The sequence below is a fragment of the Podarcis bocagei genome (assembly GCF_964188305.1).
Source record: "Podarcis bocagei genome assembly, chromosome: 15".
NCBI lineage: Eukaryota > Metazoa > Chordata > Lepidosauria > Squamata > Lacertidae > Podarcis > Podarcis bocagei.
Window position 1 is genome coordinate 20,006,535 of NC_138141.1, and position 13,395 is coordinate 20,019,929.

Sequence of the window (13,395 nt, forward strand, 5' to 3'; positions counted from 1 at the left end):
CTAGAAAGCTTGGGTCTGAGAGGTATTCTGCTTGCCCTTTGCTTTCCAGGTATGAATCCAAGCAGTTTTTTGTTTGTCCCACCACTTTCAACAGGAAAACCTGCTGTTTATCACTGAATTGGAACAAACGTCATTGGGCAGAAAAACTGATTTACGTTTGTTCCGATTCAGCAGTAAACATTAGCGGGTCAAGCAGACGTGTGGACAAGCCTTGAGTTTGAGGACTTATTACCCCTCTCCACTCCACTCCAAATAAAGAAATCATTCCTGGAAGAAGACCGTCTTTGTCTTTAGTCCAACACCATTTTGTTTGGACAGGAATGGCAAAAAGTAAGTTTTTTAGCGCCTTAAAAAAAATTATTGGTGTTGAAAATTGTCCTAAGTCCCTTTTGAAATGAGGGCAGTAAGAAAACTAAGTCTTGTGAATACATGTTTGTCCAGTGCGTGCCTAATGAAATATATCATAATATGGGGGAGTAATTCAGTTTCATGTCCATTTTAATGGATACCTGTACCCAATTCACACATCCCCAAGCTATATGCAAACAGAAACGTAGCTATCCGGCAAAATTTGCCCTTCTCTGATTTTTGGGATGCAGTTACCAATCCCAAAATTTGTATGCAAGGGGAAAGTGCACATAGAAATACATATGTTGGTGAAAATAATGCGCAGAAATGCATATGAGAAGAAATTGCTTGCAAAAATATGTATATTGGTAGAAATATGCACTAAAATGCTGATGAATTTTCATTGGGATTTCTAACCAACCAACCAATGTGGAAAGTTGTACTTAAGACTAAAAAATGAGAACCTGAGGGAAAATGAAATCAACAAATCTTAAACCAGGGTTGTGGGACATACAGTATGGCCCTCCAGAAGTTGTTGGACTTCAGCTCCCATCAGTCCAGCCAGCATGGCCACTGGTCCAAGAATGCTGGAACCTGGAGTTCAGTGATGTCTGAGCAACACTGATTTTAGTTCAGTAAAGCTTTGAGATGGTGCTCATTTGTGGATAGGCACACATGTCCTGATCCAAACCCCAAATCAATGCATCTTAAAGATTGGTGAAGCGGCCTCCCTCCCACCTGTTTTTTCCTAATATATGAAGACCACCTCCTTACAGCTGCAGAACTGGAACTTTCCCTGCTTCCCACTGGGAAGGACAAACCTATATTCACAAGACTCAAGTATTTAAGCTACTCTGGGAAAAATACAAAGCAAAAAGCTCTATAGAAGGCCAAGGCTTCTTTACAATATGAAGCCTCACCTGCTTTGAAGGCAGTGGGGCAACTGGGGTTCTGTGCACAGTTCCCTGAAAGAATAGGCTATTACTAAATCTGTTCTGTGGGAGATGACAAGGTATTCCACACAGTAATATGGCACCATGACGTAAAACTCTGGTGAGATCAATATGCCCCACCCCCTCTTCAAGCCATGAAAAAAACAAAACTGCACAGATGTTAAACATTCTAATTTTGGGACACGTGGATAAACTGCAAGCAAACCCACTGGGTCTGCAAAGACACCCAGTGGCAAATTGTGTGTTAACTGGAACTGAAATCAAGCTCAGAATTATTATGCAGTTAGTCATGCTCACCTCAAAGATGTCACAAGGCAGAGGTTTTTAACAGGTGTACATTTTATCAAATGCAACCACTTCATCCCTTTGAGTCCAAAGGATGTATTTGCTGTAGATGTTTAAATAATTTAGAGGAACCACATTTCATGCCACGTCCTGTTTTCCCGCAACTCCCTCTGAGGAATGCTAATTTACAAACCACGGAATGCAACTTCCAGAAAGAAACTGGAATTTTATTTGAATCTCCTTCAGTGGCCATTTTCATATATTGGTCATGATGTGTTTTGAGGCTTAATAGGATATGAGAAGGGCAAAATCCAAGAAAAGAACTTGCTGTTTCCAAGCAACTGTTAAGAAGTTATCCTATATTAATAAAGAATAGATAATAGCCAGGCTATATCCAATGTCAATATTGGATGCTCTTACACTGGGACCTGCCAGTAGACTGGGGCAGTTTTTAATTGAGGGTTCCATGTCATCAAATAGAGAGAAATTTTGGATAATCACACACAAGATCACAGCTGTAGGCTTCAGGGGCTCGGAGAAGCATCAGATCTTGTTGGGCATTTTATTTCTTTTTGAAGGCTTCTCAAATTTACCCTGCTCCATTTTAATTAAGCCTAATTTAGTTTTTCACCTCTAAAATGAGGGAGCAAGATCAACAGGATGTTAAGAAAGAGGGAGTTAAAGGGGAAGCCCGTCTAAATAGTCAGATGAAATAGGTGTTAATTCCCGACAACGTTAAACACACAGATGGCAAAACACCAGCGTATCTCCACTCTGCAACACAATCTGGGGGAAGGGAACTGTGCAGGGATGAGGGTGCCAGGTCTTTTCTTACTCACACCCATTCATGCTGGAGTGTGCCCAGGGCGGGGCATATTAATGGCTCCTGGCCGTGCACTCTATCGCACACCATACTGTTTTGTAAACGTGTCTGAGGGGTGTGGGCGAGAGAAAGGAAAGAAGGGAGGAAAGCCTTTCTGCTACTCACGGGCTGGCTCTGTGTTTTCAGATTCAGTAGGATGCTGGGTTGCTATGGAAACACGAAGGATAGATCGGACATGTAAAGGTGAAGCCTAGTGTGAAAATAAATTATGAAGGAAAATAAAAAGGCGGGGAAGGGGGGAAAGAGAGCCTGATGACAAAAAGGCAAGGGCTGAAGAACATTTACGCCAAGGATTTATAAAATAAGGAGAGCCATTGGGCTGAGGAGATCCCGGAAGTTCCCTGGGTGATCTTGGGGCAGTTCCTCTCCTTCAGACGAACCTATCTCAGGGTCACACTAGACATTTCTTTAATTGCATAGTTCAGAAGTATGTCTAGAGTTCCCTCAGAGGATAGCTGTGAGGATAAAATACAAAGGAAAGTTGGGGGAGAAGCGAACAAGGTCCTGAACTCCATGGAAGGAAAAAAAATGTAATAAATAAACAGAATATTGGGGAAATGTTGATTGAATACTCCAATAGTTTTGCACTCTTCAGAGGTGGGAATCCCTCGTCTGCCCCTTTGGAAAAGCAGGAGTCACATCAGCTCCATTCCAGTTGTTGGAGGAAACTCCTTAGGACAACCCAAATTTGGCTGTAGTATGAAGCCTTCAGAAAACAAATATGCAAAGACTGTGGCAAGCCTACAGAAATTTAGCATGGGTGTGTCTGCAACAAAATACTGTGGTGTAGAGAGGAAAGCTCCAGTTTGGACTTCCAGTAACTCCATTTCATCTCTCTGCTGCCCCACTCTAACAGTCAGGTCAGTATTTTGTGCCCACAAAGTATACTCAGTTGTCTCTGTGTTTTGTACGGAGTGGGTGGGTTCCTGAGGGTTTCCCCTTCAATATTCTTTTTTACGTGTGTGTGTGTTTTGTGTGTGTGTGTGTGTGTGTTGTGGTGGTGTCCATTTTGGCCATTGCCCAATACTCTCTTCCAAACACAACACCTGCTCATTTATGGCCATCACTGCATAACATTACTGCAGGTTAAGAAACCCATAAGTACTTTTTAACGCCTCACTTACTGAGAACATTTATAGAACTGAAGAGAGCTGTGGAATGGTAAAAAAAGAGGCTCTCATTCCACAGAAATCAGTCACCTCTATAATATCAGAACTACCTGATTGTGTAGATTCCCATTGCAGAGCTTTGTCTGTCCCATCCCAGGGTTGCTCTGTCCTCTGACAAACAGAAGAGCACCAGGCAAGCTGAAGAGCAAGAACTGTGGGTTTTTGTTACAGCTGGACTTGCCGACAGGGGAGAAATGGGTGAGCAGAGTGGTTACGAGACTGAGTTGGAAGGCTCCTGATGCAAGGCTCATCTGCGACTCAGCAAAGTTGTCATTGGCAAATGCTCACTGCCTGCCAGTAGTATGCAATGGCAATGCCAGTCTACTTCACAGGGTGCGTGTAAGGAGTGCTAATATATGCAAAAGGAGTGCAACTCAAGATGCTCCTAAACCTACCATGTCCAACCCCCCATTTAATTTTTGAAGGAGTGGGCATGGTTCACAGGCCAATATTAGCCCACCAAGGGATCCAATTTGGCCCGCAAGGCTTTTTCCTACAAACCCCACCCACCTGCCCATCAACTGAAGTTACTGATTACGTCAGCTGATGTGTAGTAGGACGGGGTTTAATTGGTTGTGTGATCCAGTTCCCAGGCAGAATGATTTAATCGCCATTCATCAGCTAAACAGAGATTAAAACCCTGTGCAGAAGCACCCTTTGAAGCAGCTTCTGCATGTGTGCTGCTTCAAAAAGGCTTTTGCAAGGGATTTAAGATAGCTCCTGCACCCCTGTTTGAGCCTCTGGATGCTCAAATGGGAATAAAGGTCTGTCTTAAAGCCTTTTACAAGTGTACCCCTCCCCCTTTAAGTCTCCAATCCTCAAGGCTTAAGAGGGAAGCGCAGACAGAGGTGTAAAAGACTCTGTGAGCATTCTCCCCACTCCCCATTTAAGCCTCCAAGATAGGGGACTTAAAGAGGGAAGGAGGAAACTCACAAAGCCTTTAGCAAACTCCTCCCTCTCCCTTTAAGTCCCCAATCTCAAAGGCTTAAAAGTGTGTGGAGACTTGCAAAGTGCAAGTGATTTTGGCAGGTGGAGCAGCCCCTCCTCCTGTCAAATCTGGCCTGTGAGACACAACTTCTATGGGTATGGCCCAAGCAGACAAAAGGGTTCGCCAGTCATGGAGTAGAACAGTTCATCATTCACGCTGATGTAGTGTGTTGCTATCTGGGGACCTTGCAGTGACGGAACGTATTTTTTTTCTCACTCTATCTTAATAAAATCCTCAGCAACATTTAAGAAACAACATTCCTGCAATTAAATTCAAAAGGTTATCAGCTCAATCACAATTTAGTAAAGAAATATCCATGCCATCATCTCTCCACCATTCCTTATGCTCTTTCTCAACCGCAATCAGCCGCTCTGTAATGAAGCAGGCTGCTTCACAGTTTCCATCTGGAATTGTTTTGACAGCAAGCCTCCCCCCTTTCCCCTTTTAAGCCCAGGTAGGGGTGTGTGTGTGTGTATGTATGTGTGTATAATTAATATTGAAGCCAAAATTGTTGCAACTGCAGCCTTGTGATTCTGTGAGCCAGCTACGAAAACACTCTCGTTTTCTCACAACCGCATCCCTTGACATCACAACTTGCACAAATGCCCCGGAGCCTTCATGAAATACTGCCCTCCAGTCCCAGCTCTTGTGCTAATGCTGACTTCCAATTATTGGCTGTAACTTCTTTGCAATGCTCAGTCAGCTGCAAGGGAGTTGCTATCGATCCATTATTTTCAGACATGGCTGCACTGGACAGCAACTTTATTGCTCACCACCAGCCTGAGAGCAAAGTGCCTTTAACACTCCCCCCTTTAACCCTCAGTTATTTATCTGATCACCCTTTGGGAGGGATACAGCTTGAACCCCACATGAATTGGATGTCCATAAACCAGCCACGTAAGATTGGCCACCACCAGAGGTACAATATGTGGCTATTATCCATGAAAGCTAAATGGAACTTCCATATATACAAGGGCAATGTACTGAACACACAATGGGAAAAGGACGTTGCCCGATTTGTAAGCATCTGGCTGGTCCGTTTGGGAAAGGGAACTGACCCCAATGTATGGGTGTCCATGTTTCTTCGGATTTTGAAGGGGGGGAGGGTGAATTCTTTTGGGACTAAACCTAACAGTGGAGTGACAGCAACAGTACAATTTCATTTTAGGGCAGCTTGGTGCCCTCTAGATATTTTAGACTCATCAGAGTCCAAGCCAGGGCTGTTTGCTCTTTTCCAATTTTCATTTCCAACATTTATCCACAAATCTAAACTAACGTGAAAGGAACAATTAAGGAGAGTCTGGCTCGGCTAACCTTCCCTGTTTACCCATGAGCTACTTCTGCTGTTCAATCTCCTTCTTCTGGACTCTAAAGCCCCTTTAATTATAAAACAGAGGCTGGTGAAGTGCAAGATCCCTCACTCCCTAACTGTACTGCGTACAGGTGAAACTCAGAAAATTAGAACATCGTGGAAAAGTTCATTTATTTCAGTAAATCAACTTAAAAGGTGAAACTAATATATGAGATAGACTCATGACATGCAAAGCGAGATATGTCAAGCCTTTATTTGTGCTTCATTATGTTTAGGGTCAACGTAGCCGTCTACCAGGAGATTTTGGAGCACTTCATGCTTCCTTCTGCAGACGAGCTTTATGGGGATGCTGAGTTCGTTTTCCAGTAGGACTTTGGCACCTGCCCACACTGCCAAAAGTACCAAAACCTGGTTCAGTGCCCATGGGATTACTGTGCTTGATTGCCAAGAGAAAGATGAGAGACATGAGACCGAGCAATGAAGAAGAGCTGAAGGCTGCTATTGAAGCATCCTGGTCTTCCATAACACCTCAGCAGTGCCACAGACTGATAGGATCCATGTCGTGCCACATTGAGGCAGTAATTGATGCAAAAGGGGCCCAAACCAAGTACTGAGTACAGATACATGCTTCTACTTCTCAGAGGTCCAATATTGCTCTATTTGCAGTCCTTGTTTTGCTGATTTCATTTAATATTCTAGTTTTCTGAATATTCTGTTAATTTGGGGTTTTCATCAGCTGTACGCCATAATCATCACAATTATAACAAATAAAGGCTTGACATATCTCGCTTTGCGTGTCATGAGTCTATCTCATATATTAGTTTCACCTTTTAAGTTGAATTACTGAAATAAATGAACTTTTCTACAATATTCTAATTTTCCGAGTTTCACCTGTATGCTAAGAATTTTTTAAAAGCTTTCTCTTTGGGAATATCGACCTCCTACAAGTGAGTTTGTCACCTGATATCAAAGCAAGCAAACTATTGGAGACAGCCTGGAAACTTCAACATTGCCTACCCCAGGTGTGTGTGTGAAACAACAACATTGCAAGTGAAATAGGCATACATGCAGATACGAACAACACTGCATGCTTTGGAGATGGGAAAGAAGGAGGTGTCAACCCCTTGACCAACTTCTACAAACGGCAGTGTTAACTGGAAAAATACAACAGCTACTCTAGCATCAGTGTTATTAGGAGATGCAAGAGTTTTATCAGCTACTTTGTTTCTAAGCACAAGAAGGAAGGTTAAAAAAAACTAGAAAAGAAAAGAAGAGAGAAATGCTAAGTTAAAAAGGGCTAGTTCTACATCCAATGTTAGGGTAAGAGCACTCCAGGAGAAGGAATTCAGAAGCACTTACGTGGCGGTGGAGTGCCTGCGGTTTCCCCATGGTTGGAACACAGATGAAAAGAAAAGACAGACACAGACCCCAAAAAAAGAAAAGATGTAACAGAGATGAAAATAAAGGAGGCGATAGAACAAGGCACTGGAAATTTAAAACAAGCAAGCGTTCCTTGCATTAGGGTCACATTTTCCAGGTAGGCAGGTTAAGATTATCAGAGAAGAGTAAAAACTGGGCAGCTACAGAAGCACAAGAGGGGAATCGTGTTCATTTATCTGTGCACTGGATAGTTTGTGGGGACAAGGAGCACAACTAGCTTCCAAGGTAGAGAGGGAGGAACTAGTGGAGTGGGAGAGTTGCTGTAACCTCTGGTCTTTGCTGCAAGGCCCTGGATGTAGCAGAAGGAGCACTGAGCTGAACAGGCATAGGAAAGGAGGTGTGGGTTTGTTGCTGATTCCGAGGCACACGCGAAGAACATTGGTTGGAGAAAATTGGGAAAGGGATGTAAGGAAGCCCATCCAAACATGAGCAAGCTGGCTACGTAAAGGCTTGAGTGAAACCGGGAGCGGAAAAGGGCTTAGATCTGGGGCAACCACATATATATAAAGCCCATTTTGTTCCATATCATGTTACATTCAATCTTGGTTTAATTTTTATTACAAGTCTGAAAACAGTTCAGCTTCCTCCACTTGCCCCTCCAAAGAAGGAAGGAATTGGAAAATGGGAAAACTCAGTATGACAGACATACAGGTCCATCCTCACTCTGAGGAGCGGCAAAATCCAGAGCATTAACTTGCAGTTAGCTCTCGCTTGTTCACTCTGAATCCTGCCCACATCCCACAAAGCATATGGTGCACAAATGATGTGGAACTGTAAAATAGGAGCCACAGTGGAACATGCATGCTCAAAAGCACATGCATGCTCAAAAGCACACAGCTCTGTGGCAACCTGATTCTTGAGCTTAACTCTTCTGCCAGTTAGATGGAAGTTTTAAGGTGTGCTCCAACAATATTTCTCTGTCTCTGACAATTCAGTGAGGCAGAGTATATAATAAGAGTCAAGACTGGCCAAAAGATATAGTTGTTCATAGAGCACAGGGTTAATTTACAGATCATGCTGCTACAAGCAGCAGTGATGCCTGCTCTATTGGTTGGCTTCAAAATGGAATTAAGACAAATCCAAGAAAGTTGGTAAGTCTTTTAATGGTTACTAGCCATGATACTAACACCAGGGTTGGAAACAGTGTGCCTCTCAGTAGCAGTTACCAATGGACAACAGAAGCAGGCAACTGCTATCCTTCTAGCCCTGTTCGCTGGCTTCTCATTGGGGCAGTTGTTTGTCTACTGAAATGGATTGAGGCATGGGTGGGTGGGTGATGACGACAACTTGTTGGCCCAGGCAAAGTAAAAGGATTGTCAGTTTGGCTCAAAACTCAACCAATGCTTCATAACAGAGGAAGTTCAGATTTTAAAAAAATCACCCTTCTACTCTTTCTCCCCCCTTCTACCAGCTGTGCCAGAAAAAAGCTGGTTCATTTCTCTGTTCCTTACCCACAATATTGTTATGACATGTGCCAAGCTACAATAAAGGAGTGAGGGCTAGTTAAAAAAAGAAAAGCCACACTATCCCCCTAAACAATCAAACCCCTTATTTCCATAACCAGTCTCTGGGAGTGCAGCTTGGTGGGAGGAAGAACAAAAACAAAAAAGACCATTGGAAGACAGAAAATAACAGAAGTGGGTCGATGTTACAACCTGGTGAAATCAGAGAAATCTGGGCAGATGTTTTGGGAAAGATCAGAATGAGACCTGCAAGAGGAACAGGAGCCATCCATGCATGGAAGGGAAGCTGCAAAGAGGCAGGGAGAGAAAATGAAGGACGTTTGCAAAAAGCAAGGAAGAATAGAAAAGCAGGGAGTTACTTACGAACTGGCTGTGTCTTGAACTCAGAGGGAGAACTGATTTCGCCTGCGCCTTTGCCATTGATGGCAGTCAGTCGGATGGCATACCTTGTCTCTGGCTTCAAGCCCATCACAGTGAACACACCCTCCATGTTGGCTATTCCAGAAAAGAGAGGAAACAAGCGGAGGAACGTTTTAATCTATAACAGAAAACGGTTCATTTCACAATCAACAACCTTGGGTGTGCAGGACCTGGAGAGAGAAGAGCATGGGAGGAATAGCGGACGGAGAGGGGACCTGCCATCCTCACCTCAACAAAGTAGGGCATCCATTGCTTTTTTGATGATACAATTAATACGCAAGCTTTAGACTAACAAAGATCTCTCTGATCACCCATGGAAGGGTTGCTAATTTTTTACCCCTAGATAGGGCTTCTTAATAAATTTACAATTCAGAAGTTGGAAAACTCAAGAGTTGTTACCTGATGTTAAGCTTCCTCTATACAAAAACACAGAGAGATGAAATTCTACTCTATCAAAGATAGATCCTGTTGTGGCCCTGCTCTTTCTCCATGTCATGCTCCCACAGAGTCCAAAACTAACAGTTTCTTCATGGTTAGTCAATAGATAAAGGGCCAATCCACACTCGATGGCAAAATCCTGACTTTCATGTTCAGTGGGTCCACTGTGCTCTTCCTATTTTTGCCCTGGAACTCTTTCCCAAAACCCCATGTTTATTTGTCCACTTTTTATTTGTTGCACTTAGTCAGATTTTTCTGAGTTTATCCGCCTTGCTCTGCCCACTGTGCTTATCAGGGCTCAGAGCAGCAGGACACACTAGGCTTTTGGGACTCAATGCTCCTTCCTCCTTCCTTGTTGTTAAGAGTGGTTGCTAAGGGTGCTCTGTGCTTCCAGACTCATTAGTCCTTCTTTGTCCCCCTCCCTTCTATGCAGACACCTTTTATATGATCAGAACAGAAGTATGAGTGGTTTTTGGTTTTTTGCGTAACAGGGTCATTTGGAAAATGAGGGGGAAATCCTGGGTCGCAGTCAGGCAATAACCAGAAGCATGCAGTTCAACAGTGAGAAAACTCCTAATGAAAAACTGACCAGATTGAGGGAGGGGGCATGGAAAGAAAGGGAGGAGGTGAAAGAAGGCTGCCTCTGCCTGCAAATTTGTGGAAATTTCGAAGAAACTTATTCACGAGCCATTGCAAAATCAGTTTTTCAAGTGGGCCAAATCTCCCTTCAAAATTTCCATGCATCAGTTAAGGTAAGATTTTTGCAAGAAACCTATGGCACAGCTGCAGAACAGCATTAAAAGTTCTTGGGCATGGGGAAATCAATCTGTGCACAAGTGGATTAAAATATGGATCAAGCAAGGGTATTGCTGTGAATTTGTGGGCTGCAAGACACACTAAATTCCTGGGTCCAGTAAAAGTTGGACTTAATCCATGTTTGCGAGTTAGGCTGTGACAAACACTGAACCCCTGGATTGTGTTAACAAGTCAGGCCAGCCTGGTGGCTGCTAGCTGAATGTGAATTGTTAAGAGGGAGAAAGACCAGTGATGACCCAATCAAGAAAACCACCAGGAGGGCGAAGACTCCAGCTGTGTGTCAGTGGGCAGAGAAAAAAAATGGGTTTAGGATTTTAGTTTGGATGCTGTAGGCCAGAAGGGACTAGTTTCACCAGGTTAGCGGTGATAAGGAAGAAGGAAGGTGAAGAACACTATGTGGGCTGACTGGAACAGGCTTTAACAAAGAGAAAGAGAACATGGCTGTTGTTTTCTGTTCTTAAACCCACGTCTTCTGCATCCATGGGAGAAAGCAAGAGACCCTCTTGGAATGTGAATGCTCTCCATCTAAACTCAGGTTTTACATATGTGTAAATAAACCATGTATCACAAAGACATCACAGTCTCTGCTGGTTGGCAGTACTCAACACCCTACCTTCCTTAGCATCGTACATCCTGGAGTGCCAGTCTTCCTCTCCCCGCGCTCGCCACTCTGCCTTGTACCGGAGGATGGGAACTCCGCCAGTAGCCTCAGGTTCATCAAATTCCACTTGGGCTGTGCTTGAATAGGGTTCCACTCTCTCAATGGAAGGTGCAGATGGAGTATCTGAGACAGGGAGGGAGGCAGAACAGACTAATGAGGCCAGAAAGGGCAGGGCAAACTTGCACGCATAAAAAACTTTGCAGTATATGCACAGTATATTTTGTGTGGTGGCGACCCCATTCCTCCCTCCCCCCACTCAAAATGCCTCTTTGAACTGAGCATTATTGGGAAAATAAAATAGTAGCAACTTTCACCCCTTGAACACTGTTTTGCGCCTTACTCATCTCTAACACCTCCTACCCCAAAGTTTGGGCTGAACCTCCAAAAGTTTTGTGCAGTCCTAGAAGAAACTCTACGTGGAAATCACTGTAGTAGCCATAGCTTAGGGTTAAGGTCTTTCAAACTGCTCAGGATAGCACCTTTGAGAGTTCTGGATGCTCTACCAAGAAATTTGTGTGTGGTCAATAGGAAACCACTGAGCAAGCTTATAAGGCAGCACAGTTTCATTCAGAAAAAATGGGGGAGAGGAAAGTTTCTAGACCTCATGTGCACCTCTGAGGGGCACTTGGATGACTCACCTGCTTGTACAAGGATGAACTCTGAGGACTCCTGACCAATCCGGTTGACTGCTGTGCAATTGTAGTTTCCAAAATCATTTTCCGAGTCTGGTGTCACCTGCAAAGGGGAAATTGATCAGGAGGGTTAGAATACCTTCCCTACTAGGAAAGAATAAAGAATTTGGAGTTTTTTATTTCTAATAAAAAAGACGACTATTACAAATTACAATTACAAATTAATGAGGGAGGATTTGGTATTGAGAATCCAGAGCTGTATCATCATGCTTACTTATTGTCAAGCATTAAATACTGGAAGCCAACAATTGGTGTTAATTTTCTGATTTATTTTCTGATTTATTTTCTGATACTTTTCTGGTACTAGAACAATTGCTTAAATCTTTTAAAACAAAAAAAAATATGTGATGACTTTTTATAGCTATTTCTCAATAAATCAGTTTGATATGCAGATGTTAAGAAATGAAGAGAATATAGAATTGAGGATCCTGTATTGCCAAGACAATGGGAGAGTGTTATAACCTCTATAACAAAGGTATCAATGGACCTTAAATTATGACATACAATGGAAAATAATATGGAGATGTAATAAGGGGAATACTACTTTAAAGCACATGGTTTTATAACGGCCTAAACTGACCAAGTTTTGGGAGAAAGTAGTGAATTATATAAATATGTGCGGGAGGGAAAGCTATTTTTTCCAGAAGATAATAGTGTTTTGAACTACATACGTACTATATGAAATTTGACAACAGGGCAACATAAATCAATTCATTGTGCCCTTCCTATGTGTTGCCAAAAGACTGATATTGCTGCATTGGAAAGACAAATGTACGGCTTGAAGACCAGGATTGAGGACCTGACTACTCTTGCCACTTACGAGTGGATTGCTTAAAGACGTAGACTTTGCATGGACAAGTATAATGAAATTTGGAAAATATAGGAGATTAAAAAGTGTATTAGAAATAACCTGACTACTGGCCATGCTGGATGGGATAGGAGCTGCAGCCACAGGCCCTCACCCACTGGTTGTATGCTCAACTCCTTTCACCCTTAAGGAGAAACAAGTGTGGTCAAACCAAACACCCACCCTCCGTGATGAAGAGGAGATTCTACATCCCTATGAATATGTATGTGCCCCAGGTTTCTTCTTAGCAAGGAACTGTATGTCTCACCTCTAGGTAACTGGCAGTTGGAGTGTTGTAGATCCTAATGTTGCTATAGTTGGAGCTTGGCAGCAGCTGCCCATCTCGGAACCAGGAGATGACAGCACTTGGGTATGCAAACACCTCACAGGTGATGTTCACCTGGTTGCCTTCCCAAGTGTAAACGGCAACAGGGCCCTGTAGCTTCGGGGCATCTGAAAAAAGGAGAAAGCAGTATTTGGAAAAGTCATTAGCAAGTGAGAGTAAAGAGCCCCTCTCTAGAGGTGCTGCAACATTTCCTTCTCATACCTTCCCAAGTGCTAATAGCTAACCTTCTGCTCAACACCATGGAAAGATAACCAGTTTACAATTCTAGCTTCAAGAGTCTGCTCCTTGTGATGCCTTGGAACAGATTTGGTGCAGCCACTTCTCCTTGGATAGA

General features: G+C 43.2%; 1 protein-coding gene across 10 annotated transcripts in view; it reads right to left on the bottom strand.

The window, feature by feature from the left end:
* The window catches only part of NCAM1 (neural cell adhesion molecule 1), a 220,553-nt gene that overhangs the window by 44,271 nt on the left and 162,887 nt on the right, over window positions 1-13,395 (bottom strand). For 4 of the 10 annotated variants that reach the window (XM_081172476.1, XM_081172479.1, XM_081172482.1 and 1 more), the window contains 6 exons: window positions 12,984-13,168; window positions 11,815-11,911; window positions 11,129-11,299; window positions 9,205-9,336; window positions 7,298-7,312; window positions 2,575-2,616 (listed from right to left, as the gene is read on the bottom strand). In XM_081172476.1, the coding sequence (XP_081028602.1) occupies window positions 2,575-2,616; window positions 7,298-7,312; window positions 9,205-9,336; window positions 11,129-11,299; window positions 11,815-11,911; window positions 12,984-13,168 (642 nt within the window). The remainder of the gene's footprint in view (window positions 1-2,574; window positions 2,617-7,297; window positions 7,313-9,204; window positions 9,337-11,128; window positions 11,300-11,814; window positions 11,912-12,983; window positions 13,169-13,395) is intronic. The other 6 variants (XM_081172481.1, XM_081172480.1, XM_081172484.1 and 3 more) reach the window with 2 other exon arrangements.